Source organism: Haemorhous mexicanus, chromosome 9, assembly GCF_027477595.1.
Source record: "Haemorhous mexicanus isolate bHaeMex1 chromosome 9, bHaeMex1.pri, whole genome shotgun sequence".
NCBI lineage: Eukaryota > Metazoa > Chordata > Aves > Passeriformes > Fringillidae > Haemorhous > Haemorhous mexicanus.
This window is the reverse complement of record NC_082349.1, coordinates 6726507-6745546: the sequence shown is the minus strand read 5'-3', so window position 1 is coordinate 6745546 and position 19040 is coordinate 6726507. Positions and strand designations below refer to the sequence as shown.

Genomic DNA, 19040 nt, shown 5'->3' with positions numbered 1-19040 from the left:
TTTTTAAAGCACAAAAGAATTTTCTGCTTATCTTCTTGTGGTTTTATGATGACTTATTGTTGCTATTAAGAAAACAGTAACAGAAACCGGACTCTGTATCCTGTTTGCTATTGTAATATTTGGGAAAAAATTGCACCAACTGCAGAAAGATCTTAAGAAAGAAAAGGTGTTGATGTTTGAACACTTGAAGTTGTCAAGTACAAGGCTTACAAGAAAGCTACATGTTATGTAGCTAACCACAAAAAGGCAATATTTTGTTTTCAGGCTGAAGCCCTCTGTTGAGTACAGACTGCTTGTCAAATACTCCTTCTCTGGAATAGTAATTTCATAAAGCAAGGTTATTTTTCTTTTTGAAAACTTCCTGCTTCAAAGGCAAAGTGTCTGAGATCACCTTTTCAGTGTGCTTGTAACGAGTGGAGCCAAGGTGTAAGTAAATATCCTATTTGTGTATAGAACCCATAGTGTCTGGAAAGCTGCCCCCAAAGTTTATGAAATTTTCCATCACTTTTCTGAATGTCAAAGTGTGTTAGAAAAAGCTCCTGGTGGGAAGAAATGTCACCAGTACCTTCAGTGACAGAAAAACAAAAGACTATAGGAGACTTGGACAAAGGTAGATATTGGAGAAAGGTATAAAAATCAATTTTCCATTCTCCCTAGATAGGTAGGGCACTTGGGGAAAGAAGCCAGGAGACAACAATCCCATGTGGGGACTGGACAGTCACTGTTACTGCTCTTGGCCACCCAGGGAAGGACAAAGAGCAGCCCAGGACAGGAGCCAGTTCCTGGTTCTGGGTCTGGTCTGCTGTCCTGTTCCTCACTCTGTTCCAATCCTATCACTTCTGCTTTATCCCTTGTTTGCCCTATCTCTCTGACTTTATATGCTTCTGTTTCCCTCAGTTTTCTTCCTTTTTATCAGCTTGTATCGTTTTTAATTCTGAACCTTTCTTGGAGCTCATCTGTGATGTAAATTTCACCTTCTTACTAAAGCATTAAAGAACCTTCCATACTCACAACACTCCTGTCAAAATGCAATAAAAAATTCAGTTAGATCATGCCTTGGATTTTTGTTGTAATCCTCACATTTAAATTTGTGTTTAGTATTAACAAAATTAAAGTCAATTTCTTTACCAATGAATTACAGGTAGCATAAATAAAGAAGAAAAAGTGAATGACAGATATTGTGCAGATAATGTGCCTTCATGTTATAGTCAGTAAATCTTGCACTAATGAGATACAAGATTTAAATGTGAAGAATGTGTTTCGTGAATTATTGTCAATCAATGTCTATGCAACAGGATAAGAATAATCTTGAATGGCAACACACCTATTATTATAAATTCCTAAGAACTTCATTACTTAAAAATGTCACTCTTAATTTATAGAGCAACAGATAAAGATCTTTCAGCTGTGTAATTCACTTTGTCTGCTTCTGTGTAATTGAAACTCTGGTTTTGAGAAGTCTTGTCATCATTTATGCACTCTGCATCATTCTGAGTGCTGGTTCAGTACTGGTGTACTGGTTAAAGTTAGTTTCAGCCCCCTTTTAAACAGACACATTTAAGATATATTAATCTATTTTTGTTTTCTACCTATGACTTGGAGCTGGTCAGTGGCAAAAAATCTGATAATTTTCCTTGTATGAGCATATTAAGCTCTATAATATCACTATAATATATACAATGGAACAGACACTAAAACACACCATACCCAACTCCACTGGCTAAAGAAACATCTGGTTAATTTACATCCCCAGAGATTAGTGGAAGCCAGGAGGTATCTGCAGCAACTTTCAGTCCTCACCTCATCCTTTATGTCTTCCTGCTGCTGGGCACTGAAGATCTCCATTGCAGCCATCAGCCTCATCATTAGCTCATCCACTGTTGTGTTACCTAGCAACAAAGGAAGATAGCTGAACTTCATTTCATTAAAGTTATTAAACAAAAAAGAAGTCATTTTAGAATTAATCCATAAGAAATAGACAGACTAAAAAAAATATATAGGATGAGTAGGAAATGCAAATATCTCAGTAGAATGCTTTCAGTCCACCTTTTTACTGAAAACTCAAAATTATTTTTACAAAGGTTGATCACAGGTTAAAATTTCAGATGGTGCAAATCTGAACAATTGCTTTTATGCTTGCATAATTTAACTCTATTTTGTCTTTTAGTCACTGATGTTAAAGGAAAGCAGTAGATCTAGGATTTCCTTGTGTGAAATTGATGTTACAGTTTTAGAAATCCCAGGGAGACCAAAGCAACTGCTTAGGCAACACAAGGTAGGATATTGGCAGCAGCATCCAAGTGGATTGGTTCAAAACAATGGAAAACACACAAAACAATGATTGAATGGATGTGACAAAATAGATCCATGTTTTATTTGGATGGAACTAGTAATAAAATTTCAAATACTGTATTTTCTTCAGTCTATTTACTTGTCAAAAAACTTGCAAAGCTACTGAAGAGGAAAATTCTGTCATCCATGTGTGTATCATGAAACAGAACACATACACAGGAAAACAGATACCTCCCCATATTTTCCTTCCAGCAAGCCTCCAGTCTTCATTAAGACTGAAAGATTAATTTAATTTCCTACCAAGATGCATTGGTTTCTCTTTCTAAAGTGAAGACTAAACTACCCATTAAAGCCATTTGTTATAGTAGTTAAAAGATCTTAAACCATGAGAAATGGTCACAAACTATGAAGTCTTAACATCTGCCAGCCTCAACAGCTGTGGGACCCCAGCAGAACAAGTCCCACTAAAGAAAACAAGACTGTCCCCATAGTTTCCAACCCCAGGAAAAAAGTAAAAATCAAAAGCAAACTAAGACAGTCTGCATTTCAATAAACACCACTGAGGTCTTAGGTTTCTATATAGTTGTATCTCTTCTGTAAACATGCCTTCTCACCCAGCCCTGAAAGGCCCTCATTGTTCCCATTCCTAACATTTGCTACCTTAGCAGAAAATGTTATCCCACATGCTACAACATGCAGGACTTCAGAGGCTACCATTCATTGAAGCAGTATTGTTAAAAGATACCAGTGTCCCCATTGCTGGGAAAATACCAAGCAGAGATTGGGTGATCTTTGTTAAAGGATGAATTTAAGTAAGGCTACAATAGGTGATTGTTTTAGTTTAGTGCAAAAGATTGCAGAAAACCTGACAAATCATTAAAATTTAACTCATGCCATTAAATAATCTGGATTAAGCTGCATTGTATTATGACTTTGAATTGCTGCTAAAGCAGTTAAGTAATTTAAGTCAGTAGCACCACTGACTTCAGTGGGATGGCAAAGGTTCTGAACTGTACTGCAAAGTCAGAAAAATGAGATATTTATAGGATTATTTCTATGAAATAACCTACAAAACCTATGAAATAGGTTTTATAAGCTACAGGCATTCATACCATGAATTAGTGTTGTGCTGTACCTTGCACTGAGGAGAAAAAATCCATGCAAAAATTAACCATTTTCTCCACAGGAAGGAACACTGCAGATTCCTCAAGAAAATTATTAATCCCAGAGGCAAAAAATAAACCCTAATGATTGTCTGCAAAAGGCAGCATTTCCTGAGGCTGAACTTCCTCAGGAAAATGAGATTACAATAAAGACTGCCAGATATAAGCAATAAAAAAATGAGGACACAGTGCCATGAAGGCAAACTTGTGGAGAAAGCAGAAGAAATGAGAGGCAGCCATTCTTTGATGTGCTCTAATTTGAAGAGTTACTGAGAACAGCAGTCAGAGGGTAACACTCCACATCTAAGTCATCTTGCTGTCAGTGAAATCAGAGGAATGGTTACACCAGAGAGAACTGCTCAGATAAAGCAGAAAGCTTCATTTATGTGAGATTATATCAGGAATTTCAATCCTAATCCCCTGATCTGGGGGTCTTGATGCTTCAGGCAGGTCTGAAAAAGCAACTCATGTCCAAATGTTAGCAACAGGAGCTCAGGTATTAACAAGAAACTACACCCAAAGAACAAAATGCATTCTGACACTTTGCAAAAAGTGCAGCCAAGATCTTCTGGAAATCAGGAATGTACCTGGATATTATTTTGGAAAACTAAGTGTAGCTCCTTATTTAGGAAATTAGGCTTCCACTTAAAAAAATAAAAGAAAAATGTAAACTATAATTCCACTCCAGTCATGGCAACTCCAGTCTCTAACACCATGCTACTTAATACATTTATGAGTAGTAGATAATTATACCCTGGCCACTTAAAGTGTGTTTTATGTAATAAACTAATATTCTTAAAAGAGAAACAGTTAGCAAAGACCTCTTATAACAGTTTCAATACCCACATAAGGAATTTCTGTAATCTAAAGAACAGTACCTTGTATTACATTCAACACTTCATTAGATGATCGTTTTCCCATAATAATCAGGAAAAGTGGAAACTGGTCTGTCTTCTGAGTTCGAATGGTTTGGGCTACAACACTCCCAAAATGTCTAGTGCACATTGTCAGAAACCTGGTGGGGGAAGAAATAAATAGTTAGCATTGCAGAAATCTTTTGAAGCTAAGTTTAAAAAAATAATTATGCTAAATTCAGCAGTTTAACTGCACGTTACCTACTGTTTAACACACCCTCCATTCACTTCTAGAGCTCTTTATCTCTTTTTATGACTAAATTATTATAATATTTACAAACATGATAGGGTCCAGGTTGTCTAAATTAAAACAATTAACAATTGCTTGAGACAATGATTTATTTAATGGAGAATTCCATTTCCTGTTCCACTATGTGAAGACTATAATTCAAAACTACTTCCCAAAATAATAATGCTGAATCAATTGTTTAAAACTTCTAAAGAGAAACTAAGTAGAGCAACAATCTAATAACATGGTGAAGTGTAAAAACAGTAAATTTCATACAAAAGCATAATTTGATAATGAAAGATCAAGAAATTGGTTTTATCAGTCACAGAATTAAAACATGGTACTTCAGAATTGTATTTTCTTTTGTACCAGTGCCCTGCCAGTGACACACTTAGCAATGTGGTCTAAAAAACAATAATTCTAAGCTTTTGACCAAAAAAAGCTCTTAGATATTAGCATACAGAAGTCTAACATTAGTATTCTTAACACGATCTTGAATAAATGAAAAAACTGATAAAGCTTTTCTCTTCCATTAAAGGACTGTTTGAAATTAGCATTTCTTTCAAGAGAAAAGGGTAGCTTATGATATGTTTTCAGATCTGATGGTAAAAAGTAAATGTCATAATAATAATGAATTATGAAAGACCAAATGCAAATATAGAATGCTTTAATAAGATCCAATTTAATAAAGTCTGTAAAAATAATGGACTTTTAATAACACGGGTCACAAAAGGCAAAACAGTGGAAATTCTGAGGACTAGCCACTGGTACAGGCTTATTAATTCTTAATTATGTTCATGAAAGGCAACTTAAATCGTGTGTTTTCTTATGCCTTATGATAATATTTTAGGTAACAACTACTCTGAAATGTATGCTCTAACTGCAGAGCAAAGTCCCGTTGTCACATGCATTAGAAGCCAAATCTATTTGAAAAGACAAACTGCATTAAAATGTCAAGTGCTCCAAGTAATTTCTTCTCAAAGAAACTGAAAAGATTCAAAATTGTGACTTTTTTAATCAATATATATGTTGTGTCCAGTAAAATAGCTAAAAATGGATAAGAGTGACAAGAACAGCGTTGGGTTTATTTGAGGCACCTGAAGTACTAAAAAAATCTCTCCTCAGAGAGAATTTGTCTTTGGCTGTAGTTGGATGGAAGGCAATGGGTGGGGGTGGCAAGGAAGTATTTCAAAGCCATAAGTGTTACTCCCTGATTCTCTGTATTTTTCAACTCAGAACAATCAGACACAAAGAAGACATCAAAAAGCTGAACAAACTCTGCTCTATCAGAAACAGCGACACAGACACGTAACATCTGGTAAGGATAAAACAGCATCTGTAAAGTCTGGACATATCAACTCTTCAGATAAATAATGCCTTTTGATGTTTTCCTTTCAAGGTGGGAACAGGGAAGTGAAATGTTGGCCTCACAGAAGTCAGTGGTGATCCTCCAGAGCAAAATGAAAATTACTTCTGTGAGTTCAAGGTTTCACCCCTGGAAGCAATAAAGACAGTGGACAATTGAGCTGAATTCCTAGACTCGTGTATCAAAACTGTGTTAAACAGTCTTCAACACAGCACAGAAGAAAAGCACTCAAGTTTCATAGAAAACCAAAATATTTAACTGGAAGTGAGGAAGTGCTGTAGAGAATTATGCTAGAAGGAACAAAACTAAAGAGACTCCTAAAATCCTAGTTGTAGTGGTCAAAAGTGTTGGTTTGTTAATTTTTTTTTTTAAGTCTATTTTGTATTTAGTCAACCAATAACTCAGTCCAAAAATATGCTTTTGTAGGCATAGGTTTTGCATGCAGAGAATTCTGAATGAAGAATGATTTTTTTTCTTCTTTTCTGCCTTAACTGATTTTGTATTTGTAGACCTTTTTACTTTCAGATCCATAACCAGACCAAAAGGGGAAAAAAAGTCTCCTCTGTGCTAATATTTTCTGTTAGAAGTGAGCAGGACCAAAACAACTTGGTGCCATATCCAGTAGCTTACTCTGTACATCACTTACAAGGGATTTTCTCACTTTCATCTAAACAGAAGCGTGCCAGATCTCTCAGTGGCATCTCCAGAGCTGCCAAAAAAAGTGCCTGTGGAGTCCATCAAAGAGACAGATGTCCCTCCAGGGAAAAGGGTTGCATCTTGCACACTGTAGTGTGCTCCCAGAATGTGCAGAGGCACACTTGGTGCTACATTTTGAATATTTCTTGTATGTTCCAAAAAAACCCAAAAAAACTGCAAGCTCTCATTGCTGTTCTTACCCTCTCCCCAGCACCTTAATGTTATTTAACAATTGTATTAGCAAATGTCTACTGCACCTAAGGTCAAGTTCTCTTCCATACAGAGAGAACTCGGCTCTCAAATGCATGGAAAAATGCATTCAAAATAAATACTATAAAAGTCATAGTATTTTAGATCTTCATAGTATTCATAGTATTCTAGAATTTCTTTACTTTCTGTAACAACAGAAATAAAAAAGATCTGGTTATTTGTTACAGTCTTACTCATATAAATTCCTGAAGTTACTTTTTAGTTTTATGCACAGAAGGGAAAACTTTGGAAAAGTTTCCTCCTACAATGAGGCCCTTTGGCACATGGTGCCCCCTACACTTCTTGGAAAGAACTTTTTAACAGAACAGAAAGAACATCTCCAGTGCAGCCTTTCTGGATGTTCTTAGCCTAAAGTCCTCCTCAAAAATCAGCAGCAGCAGAAAATCTGACAATCTCTTCTAAAAGACCTATTTCCTTTCAGAACAGAAAGTGGATGACTTTGAGCCAAAAAAGTGTGATTTATTTATGACTAGATAATTTCCAAAGCCAACCTTAAACAGCCTTTAACATTTCAGAAATGGCTTTGGAAGAAAAGTAACTTCTTTACTGAGCATGAGGAAAACAATTATGAATATTAAATATGCAAGGTTTCTGATTATTTTAATAATAATTATATAATGTGCAAAGTCAACATAAGACTCATTAAAATGTTAATGTAAAAATAACATTTTTATATTAGGTATTTACATTTTTAAAATAGTAAAAGCTGAGGTCCTGAATTGGCATATTAAAATAATCTTGCTCTCCATAATTCAGAGTTACTGCCTTACCCACATTGGTAGGGTCATACCTCAAACACAAGGAGCAGCAGACACAAGGCATGTTTTAAAGATATATACAGAGCCTAAATCAAATTATGTGGGCATCATCTTCAAGGATCCACATGCTAAACCCCAGATTCAGATGTTAAAAAGCAGGATTTTATCCTCTTTATGCAAATGCAATGCCTACATGAGTGGGTTATCTATCTCCTCCTAAAACATGGAAGATCTGACTCCCACCCTGAAAGGTTCAACCAGATTAGATAAATACTTCCCAACCCCATTCAGTTTTAACCACAGAACTCTAGAAACCCTTTAGTCCATCCTTGGACACCAGGCAAAGTTACTGGTGAAAGTATAAATAAAATATACCTCGACCCCTTGCTAGAGCACTGCACAAAGAATGGAACACACAAGATGCACTTCCACCATCACCCATTATGTACTGTATGATTTCCTAAGGAATGTTCAAGGCTTGCCACAGGTAGATTTAATGTAGACATTTACTAATAGCCGAGATAAGGACAGACAGTGTTTGGTTACTTTACAGATGTTGGGAAAGCAGGAGAAGCTACAAGCACATCAGAAGTCACAGAATTCAGATTAATCTTCACAAGTCAAAGAATCATCCTGAGAAGTAAAATACAATTCTGTAAGGTCAAAGAGACTCTCCAAACGGGAGGAAAGCTGGCACAAATACAGCAGAAGAAACAAACAAGAAGAGAATACAAGCAAATCCTTCCTCAAAACAGCCCAACAAATCTGTCTTGACCACCTGTTCTGCCTTCACCTCTTTTGCACAGGACACAAAAAAGTTCCATTTTTCACCTTTTCTGATCAACAAGCTTAATCAACCAGGTTGTAGTTTGAGTACAGTGGGATAGAACATTCTTTGAGATTTTGTTTTAGATTGGGGACTTAAAACACATGCTTACAAATCTATCAGTCTAATTAATTCCTTGGGTTTAATATCTATTTTTCTCAGATGACCTCAAAACATTGCTAAAGGCATATAAACTGATGCACTGAAAATCTTAATAACATCAGAGAGGCTGCTTTCTATTTATAGTTGGCTATTACAGACATCCATATCTTCCTAATCACGACCAGATCAAAATGCATTCTCTGCTGATTTTCAGTTTTCCAAATTTGGACATTTTTAGATTACTAACATGAAATTACCTTGAAGCACATAAATATTTAAGCAGGGATAGTTTACCTTTTCTGGTGGGTGTATAATAAACAGTTTAACCACCATCTATATACAGGCTGTTTTGTTCTCCATCTAAAGAGACAATCACCTTTTATCCTTTCCCTTTTTTGCTTCGTTTCAGTGCTATTAGGAAACTATTCACAAGTGCAACCCTGAACAATTCCATGCAGTAATTATGACTAAATGACAAAGAGATGCGAACAATTACCGAGTCCATTTTGAAACCCTACACTAATAAAGTCATTAGATGCTGCCCTTGCCATGAGCCTTCTAAAAGCTTCTGAAGTTACAAGAACACACGGCATTGTTCAGTAGGACAATTGCTGCTGGCAGAATGCAAACCTTGAGTTAAACCATGCTGCAAATTGATCTTGACATTCTGTTAAGACCGCCACTAAAATCAAAAGCAAAGGAGAAAAGGAGAAAATGAGCGGGTGGGATGTAATCATGGAACAGAAGGGTTCCCTCCTCACCTTCTTTCCTCTTCCTCCTCAAAACAAACCCTACAGAAAATGACAAACTCGCCTGGTGGTTGAGAACCTTTATTTTTAAAACATTAATTAGACTTCTGACCTGTTTTTATTGACTGGCACTGTATTGCTATTAAAGTAAATTAAATAAAAAATTGCAGAATACAATAGAAAAGGTTTTCACACTGCTCTGTGAAACCTGTTAAGGATTTAGTGCCTGAAGAACACGTCCAACAGTTCTGCAAGCAACATATACAGAATCTGTGGTCACTCCTGAAGAGGCTGTGAGAAATTAACTCACCTCCTCCTGCTCTCACAGACCCCACACCTGCAATATATTTGCTGAAGGATCAAATGGGATTGGGGAGCTGGAGTAATATGGTCAACTGGTCTTCATCCAGGCATGCATCATTCAGTAGGTTAGAATTAAGGGTCAGCAACTGTGAATATGGCTAATCACTTGATGACGGAAATTGCAGGTGAAGACAACCTGCTGCTGAGAAGCACTTTAGTGAATTAACTCTTTCCTAAGCTTAAGCAAAGTGAAAAGCTATCATTTGAACATTAAAACTAACAAATACCTGTCATCCAAGCAAAATTGGCCACACCTTGAAATATGGTGCCCAAAGGCCATGATATCAAAAGCTATAAAGCTGCTACAGATTTTTGAGTCGCTGTCTTATGGTTTTGGCTTTGCTTAACAAACACCACGTGTGCTGGAAAGCTCTTAATATTATGCATTATCAGTGTTTCTAAATGCTGTGTGCACCAATATAAGATATGTGTGTATATATATATCACTATACATCTTTCCTGAATACAAATATATTAATGCACACTAATGAATTAACAAAACCAGTTAGGCATGTGTTTGCACAAACATACACAACTCTCATGTACATAACTGTATTAGAACAATGCTCTTCACTCAACTCTTTGAAGTAAAAATTGCCAGAATTAGAGCTGCTCATGTCTGGCTCTCCTGCTTGTCCATCCCAGAATCCCTCTGGAAACCTGAGGAGTTGCCCAGCCCAAGTGATGCCCAGTGCAGGTGTGTGCTTGGGGTGAGTGGCAGGGCCAGAACTGCCAGCACCACCACAGCCAAACCCCACTGCCACTGCCCTGACACCTCCCCACAAATTTCTGCTGTCTGAAGGGCCATGGCAGCAAGCTTCACTGCAAGCAATTGGAAGAAAACAATGATTTTTAAGCCCGTGAGTCACCTCAAATTGAGTAGAATATAACAAGAGCTAGAGATATATGTATGGCTTTGTGGCCTTCTTCCTCCTTTGACATGAACAGATCACAAGAATATTTCAAAGAGTTGCTCCTTCAACTGAAGTTTCAACTGTAGGAAACAAAGATTCCATGTATGTTCCTTAACAGTAAAAGCACCACATTATTTTCCTTAATGAAGGCTACTTATTTTATTTCCCCTTTAGTATAATGTTATTATGATTAATAAAAAAATTCATAATCACTGAACTTACTCAAACTGCTCCCTTCACTGCAAACCTGATGTCAGAGGCAATTAAAACCCAGGGAAGCCAAAAAAAAATTCCTCTCAACTTTATTAACATGACTTCTCCTTCATTTTAACAAAGTAACAGTCCTGAGTGGCTGCAGAAAGAAATGTTTTAGTGTCTGACTCCTAAAGTTGTAATGCTTATGCTCTTGCACTGCGGCTGGCAGGTATCAGTGCTCTCACAGCATTTTACTCCTGCCTACAGACTGTCTTCAATCTGTTGGAATGGATATTGGAGATTGAGAGATTCCAGAAGAAACGTGCTTTTGTACAGTAATGCAGGTTTTAAACACATCCCTGTATCAGTGTCAGCTGACAAACATTAAAAGTTGGGCAAAATGACACAAATTTGGAGCTGGTTTTGTTCTGCAGGGTTCAGGATGGACCCTCATTTCATTAATGACAAAATCTGAAACAGCTATTAGGACTAATTTTGGAATAGAATGCCATCTGTGGATCAAAACATTCAGAAGATTTTTTGGCTTATAAAAGGAAAGTCTTTATTGCTGTTTGAATTTACTGATGCCACTCCACAGTACTGAAACCACGCCTTTATTACTGACATTGAGGTGTCCCTGTTGACTGCTGTAAATCCAGCAGGCCTGATTCCTCTGCTGTCCCACCCTGGCTTTTCCAGCATTTTTACAATGCAGTTGGAGGAGTATAAATTAGTTGCTCTCGGGCTACAGCAGCAGGCAAAACCTCGCTCCTCCTGTTGTTGCTGCTGTCTTCTCAGCACTGAAATAAAAAGCTGCATTTAACTGTGTTCATGGGGCTGGAGAACAGAATGGGCTCCAACACCACTGTCACTGTGTCACATGAAGGGTAGTGATTGAACAGAGGGACTGAGTATTTATTTATGGGAATGCCCACAGTGCATTGGCACTTTCCAAAGGGAGAAGGAAGCATCATGCCCCCTCTGAAGAAATCACAGTCTAAGGAGCAGGATGTGACACTAAACACAACTGAGAAATTATTCTAATTTGAGGCCAGCATGCCTTGTTTACCCTTTACTATTTTTTGACCTCACTGTTAATATGACAGTTTCTTTGTTGTTGTTAACAGAAAGCAAAAAAAATGAAGGCTTAAAAACCCTATCGTCCAGCACAATCAGGGACTAAGTTCATTGAGAGCAGCCATAAAGCCTTAAACAAGCCCTTTATTTTGTGTTTTAAAAAGTGTCATAAGGAGTTAATAGGACACAGCTGTACAGGCTCTTTCTAACAAGCAGCTTCTGTCGCTTTGGTCACCACAGGTGTCTGTGTAACCTGCAAACTCTTATTACTAGTGTATCAAAGTTGTGCTACTTAATAGATTTCTTTAGTAAAACACAACAAAGCAATTACATGGCTGTTGATCGTTAGTCATAAAAAACCCCTCAAACACAAGTTTTTCAAAAGAAACTACACTGCAATTTTTTGTCATTGTAAAATAAAAGAAACTAGAGAATTAAATAGAAGAGCAGACAATAGAACAGCAGGTAGTCAACTGAACTTAGCCACTACAGATGGTTTAGAAATAGTGTTTCCTTCTACACCAACTTGTGGGATAAAAGAAAAGAAGGAGGCTCCTTACTGCCCATGAATGGCAATACCAAAAGACTTAAGCAACTTTCCAGTCTATGTATTTGGTCCTATGAAAGAATCTAGATGTTTCTTTTTCCTCTCTTACTTTTTTCTTTTTCAGAAACTTTTAATCTGTTTTTGCAACTGCTTTTTTCCATAACCTTTTACACTTCTCTAGAATAACTCAAACTAAGAAACGTTGCTGCTGATCCCTCCAACGACAAAATGCAGAAGGTCAAGTGAGGAATTCCTGAGAAACACAAAGTGTCATTTAAAAAGCACATTAGAAGAAGAGACAGTTCCATTCCCCAAGGTTACCTCAGTAAAGAAATATTAACGATAATTTACATAGTGAATACTAGAAATGCATAAATGATCTATTCTAGTAATCCACAAGAGAAAGAAACATAAATTTAAAATTTTCCTTGCTCAATAATCACTTGGATTGTGTAAAGAAGTTGCAACCTTATTCCAGGCCAAATGACTGTTGCATCTTTCAGTCAAAAATTAGAATAACTCTAATTATAGTAATATAGATAGGATGTTATCTTGGCAAGACATGATCAGTCATCTTCTGGGTAAATAAAGGTTATGAAATAAGGTCCAAGTTAGAGAACCAAACAAGTCTGACTTTTAAATGTTATCATAATAATAATAATAATAATATCATTATTTTCAGTAGATCATGATCAACTGATAAATAACTAAAGAAGAGAGAGGCCTTAGTATAACACTAAGAAAATCTGTTGGTAATCTACAAAAGTTGTAGAAGGAGGTGGAATCTACAGTTTTAATTTCTTTACTCATCAGCAAAATTATGGCCTAAGACATAAGATAGCTTTTATTACATCAAAACCAAAATATCTGAACACTCCCAAAGGAATGTTCTGTAGGAAAACTGTAGTCCAAAAAAGTACATATGAATTGCAAACATTTAACATTTTGCATAATCTGTTCTTAATACTAATTTATCACATGAATGTTATTTTTTAAATAAGATTTTCATTAACAACAACAGTTATTACCCCAGACAGCTCTCATGCAGTTACACCAACATACAAACAATTAATGCCATGCAATATCATGGCACTGCAGTGCATAACTGTGAAAGCACATGTTTGAATATAGAATGATGTTTGAAAATAAACTGAAAAAAAAAGGAAATAATTTCTTCAATTACTTTTTCCTGCATAGGAATAAGAAGTCACTTTGTGATGAACACAAGGCCAGCCCAATTCTCAGGGAATGTCAGCCAGCACAGCCCCATTGATCAGCTGAGAATGAACATGAAATTTTAGGTCAAAAAGATATTAAGCACCAGAAGATTTGATAGCCAGAGAAAAGGGCCTTCCTGAGAAAAGCTGCTCCACTCAGAGTCCAAAGAGTCTTACCTTGCTCTGTTTGCTTCTTTTGTCATGTCCCATGCCCAGGTTATGAAGTTCTGACTCAGGTAGGAGACAATGGATTCAGCACAAAGCATTTGTGAGCAGAAGACGTTGGTTAGTACACTTTCATCATGGTGGAGGTAGATAGCAAGAAGCTTTCTCTGGAAAAAATGTGAAAAAAGATAAGTGAAAAGCTCCTGAGGCAATCTACAATTTAAAGTTGCTGCTGCAGATTTGTGTTTTAGTACTCACAACAGAGTTTATCAAGGGTGACAAGTATCTCAACATAAGAAATAACCATCAGATTTCAAGTCAAATGGTCCATCCCTGCAAATTTTTAAATATTCTCAAAATCCTCCTATTATGTGCTTAGAACATGAAAAGAACAACGAATAAAAACCAAAAACCTTATTAACAGATCTAAGAAATGAGTGAACTTTCTTGGCTTGTGGTCCAATAAAAATAACATTTCCATGAACAAGGAAAATGCCTCCTCACTGGACATCATCTACCACAAAAACCAGTTATGAACAACCTGAAAAAAATGAGAGTGCATTGCTATCACCACCTCTGTAGCCAAAAAAAGAGGCACTGCATGTTGAGATGGTGTCTATGGTCTCCTGAAACAAAATATTCTGTGCTGTTCTTCTGGAACCCTATCAAGTAAAACTTGAGCTTCACTGCCAGCAGCTGCGTCCCCTTGAAAATCTCAGACCACCTTTTGGAAAACAAGTCTGTGTGCATGTAAATATAGAAAGCAGGCTGCAAATACACAGGGAGACTCTGAGCTAGCTAAGGACTGTGATTCTGCAACTGGCATTCAATGAATTATATATATAATTCAGAAAATTACAGCTTTCCATTCCCCCATACCCATATAAATTACTTTATTTTAAAATAGCACTTGAACATATTTGCTGAGATGATACGGTGCTATTTTCAGACTTTTATTTAAAGTAATTTCAAATCTCTTCATCAGAAGTAACACTGAACCCTAGATATTGATGTGTATTGATATAGCAAGACATGGGATGCAATTTCCAGATAAGCTGTCTTTGCAGAAAGCCCCCGTAGGGCTCTCGCCTCATATACTGGCTTTGGATAAAATTTAATGACTGTTTATAAAAGGAACATTTGAACATTCGACTTTGGGAAAGGGATTAGTAATTTGCATTACTGTTTGTCTAATTTAATTTAAATGTTCTCCAGAACCACGTACACATGTGCCAGGAAGGGCCATTAATAAGCCCAACATGCAGAGATCCATATAAGTGCAGCCAACAATGTTGACTGAAACTAAACTTGAAAATCCAGGGCACTGATGCACAATATCATGCAATAAAACAGCATTTCTGTGGTGATATTTAATTTAAAAAGAAGAAAGAGGCAGGGGAAGATCAGGCACTGTCTGTTTTTGAGGATCAGCCGTTCTGCATTTCAAAGCGTCGATCCCTGCAATATCCAGGTTACTGTGCTAGAATCTCCACTATTATATAGCAGTTGTAAGAGAGGGAGGGCAAAGATGTGTTTACTCAGTGATTAGGGCCTTAGAATAAGCCTCTAGCTCCTAGAGAGACAGCTCACCACTTATTCATTTGGACCAATTCACAAAGCCTAGAAAGATTAAACATCCATGCTGAGAAGACAAGCGAATGCAGACGGTGAAAAAGAAATAAAAATTCTTTAAAAACTCTGAGATGACTTCATTATTTTTTCCACAAGGAAACTTTAGGAAAGTGTTTAGTTAGAGAAAAACCCACATTGACCTCTCTCTAAACCCTTAATCTTTCCTTTGTGGTGGCACTGCTTTGTGGTAAGCGGATGGCTTTGCTCTCCTCTTTTCACTGGGAGCGGACAGAAAAAAAGGCTCTTGAGAAACACTTTTACTTCCAAAGAAACAACCCCATGAAACTGTTAAATATGAGATTCCGTACAACAGAATGTTTCAAAATATGTACAGTTTTAGGCTTAAAGATTTAGGGACAAATTTCAGTAAACAGAACAGGCACGAACACAATGGAGGTTTACACTGAGTTACTTCCCAAGGGAATGTAATTTTTGTTGCATCAACAAATCTCACCATGCCAAGATTAAACTCTACCACATATGAAAGACTGTACTTGTATCTGAAACCTCATCCAAAATGTTAAGGGTGGGCACTGGCATATTGCTATGATAAATGCAAAGAGGTAGCAGGAGGAACTGAAGTGCTAAAACATTATTTTGAAAAATATTCAAAAAAAGCTGGGGGCATTTTTTCCTTGGAAAAATCCATGATTGCAAAAGGCTCACAGCTTGAAGCTTGTTGTTGCTGCTGTTGTCTGGGTTTGTTTTCACTTTTGTTTATTTTACTAACCCATGGTAGCACATATTTATAAGCAAGTTTTGGTTGTGTTTATTTCAAGCCTTTGAAAAGTCAGAGTAAATTCTAGGATTCTGTTATGACTAACACTGAGTATTTTGAAGTCAATTTTGAATGATTAAAACAGCCTTACAAAACTCTTGAACAGTCTCAAATTACACAAAAGAAGCCTACTAATGGAGCCCTAGACTGTTCTGTGTTGGGTTTTTCAAAAAAATGACTCGGAGGTTATATAATTAGCATGAAATTTTAAACAAGGAAAAACAAAATAAAACAGAGAAAAACTTTTACTAGTCCCCACAAAGGTCTGGGATACCAGAAAGGTTTCAAGCACTGAATACCAAATGGACTTCCAAAGGCCTTAGGACTTCAGGAACTCAAGCCACCAAGGGATGCATTTTTCAGAGTATGTGCATGTTGAAGATCAGGCATTTTAAAGCTTCAGAGAAGCAAGCACACTGTGTACAGAATTAGAAGAAAAGTTGCCACTGATGCAAAGTTGAAGGAAAAGTTGTCACTGAGGTAAAAAACCCGTAGATCCTGAGGTGACTAAATTGGCATCAGTGGGTAATGGGATTTCTAAGCTTCTCAGCCAGTTCCTAATACTGTGAATAACTCAGATAACTCAAAAGAATATGAACTTGAATGTGAATAGGAATGTAATCATAAGGGTCAGCAAGACCACAAACCTGAATGGCTATTTCTGAATCTCGGGTTTACGAGTTCAAGTAATGACTGAGACAGAAAAGTTCATGATGTAACAGCTGCTAGAGGCATGAATGTTCTGTCAAACTGGTAGGCTAACAAATCAAAATCTTAATTTTTTCCTCCAGGTTTTATGCAGTGAGAATTAATACAAATAAACAACGGGATGGATTTATGCTTCTTTAAATCTTTGAAGTCCACAACCTGATCCACCTGCCCAAGGTGATCTTGGAGCTCATGGGATCAGCCTTGGACACAGCTACTTTACCTAGCCTTGTAGAAGACATCTGAAAAAAACTGTACCCCACAGGTTCCTAAAGCAGGAGTGAGGTGATCCCTGTAAACTTCTGATCCCATATTTTGTATTAAATAAGACATCCCCAAACTAGCTCCTAGTTTAATCTTGCTGTAATTTTACCTTTCAGTAAAACATCTATCTCAAAAATCCAGCAGTGATGAAGAATCCACAGGAGCCATGGTAAGGTGTTCAAACAGCTACCCACTCTCCCAGGTAAAGGTGTGTTAGAGCCTGCTTTAGTCTACTTTCATCTTCCAGCTATTTGATCCTATTATACTGTTGTGTCTCCATTTCAATCAATTGCACCTGTAGTGGTATCTTACATAATGCAAATAGTGTCCAGTAATTAACACCAAATTCAGGTAAGATCTCTAATCACAAGCTTTGAAAGAAGAGAAAATGTAGAGTGAGGCAGACAAGTCCAAAAAACTTCCATTATTTAGTATCAAATACAGAGGAGAGACCCATACCCAGGAGCAACCCTCCAGATATGAAATATGAAGCTATTCTTTAGATATGGAAAATGAAGGGTGTGTAGGCAAACAGTGAAGCTACTAAACTGCTATGTTGTAGTAGAAATTTCTAAACAATAGTTATCCACAAATTCAGAAATAATTTACAAATTCAAGGACAGAACTGCTAACACACATCAGGCAAGGCTGGAAAGAAAATGGTGACTAACATGGGACTTAACTGGAGTTTATGTACTGGTATTTGCCAGAGTGCAGCTGCTTCACTCTTCCTGAAAAGCTAGAATTATACTTCTATAGCTGTCCTCCAGTTCAACCAGACCATGTACATTAGTGGTCAGGTTATTTATGTTTAATCAGAATCTGTAAAGTGGTAATTCCTCCAGCTGTAATCTGCAATAATTTCAGTATAAACTTATTTAGCTGAAATAATAAGGGACATTTTTCTGAGTTACACAGATAAAAATGATGCTACAGAAAGTCCTGTATGAAGGAATATTCTGCAACCACCAAGGAAGAGGGGGAAAATAGCTTTTATTTGAACACACCAAATCATGGAAGGAGCATACTTTGCTCTAGGTATTCAGGAAATAAAGAACCCATATGTGAGAGGGATGGTGCTGCCTCTAAATTGAACCTAAAAGACAGAATTCAAGGAGGAGAAAAACACGGTTCATTTTCAGAATGCAGGAATATATATTGAGGTGACAATACCAATCTGTGCTAAGAGAGATGTTTCACATATTTATTAAAAGTCAGTGGACAGAAAGGTTGAGAGAGGAGCAGGAGGTGAGCTGACAGAGGTATATAAAGATAAGAGCTCCTGAAAAGGCAAAGGCAATGCCTTTATTCTTTCTCCTAAAAAAAGAGTAGCAACCACCTATAAAAATGAAAAGACAAACAAGCTCTAATAAAAGAAAATACTTTAGTATTACTCACATATGTAACTCAGTAAGCTTCAATATAGCAATTAAAATCCAGTATTAATAACAATATCACCATAAGTTAGGATAAACCCTCTGATGTCCCAGAAAACAAGACACCCACAAACTGCTTTCAGACACAAAGACAACTTCCCCAAACATCCTGTTAAAAATGTCTATTATAGGATTTCTTCCATGGCATCAGGTGTTGTAACTCCTCTACAGGCAGTGTAGCTCTGTAGCAAGAAATTCATTCAGAAATTGAGTGACAGGGAAACTCTTTCTTCCAATAGACAGAGGAAGACTTTCACAAAAACCAGCTTAATTGTTGATGTAATAAACCTCTGTCTCTCTTTCTCTTCCTGACCCCATTAAAAGAAATACTGGAAATATTTTCTTGTCATATACAATAAGAAATGAGAACACAACAACC

General features: G+C 36.8%; 1 protein-coding gene across 1 annotated transcript in view; it reads right to left on the bottom strand.

Annotated features, from left to right (window-relative positions):
- Positions 1–19040, bottom strand: part of FAF1 (Fas associated factor 1) — a 152522-nt gene that overhangs the window by 27102 nt on the left and 106380 nt on the right. The window contains exons 13-15 of the mRNA XM_059853849.1: positions 13856–14010; positions 4334–4470; positions 1801–1889 (exon numbers count right to left, since the gene is read on the bottom strand). Coding sequence (XP_059709832.1) covers positions 1801–1889; positions 4334–4470; positions 13856–14010 — 381 coding nt within the window. The remainder of the gene's footprint in view (positions 1–1800; positions 1890–4333; positions 4471–13855; positions 14011–19040) is intronic.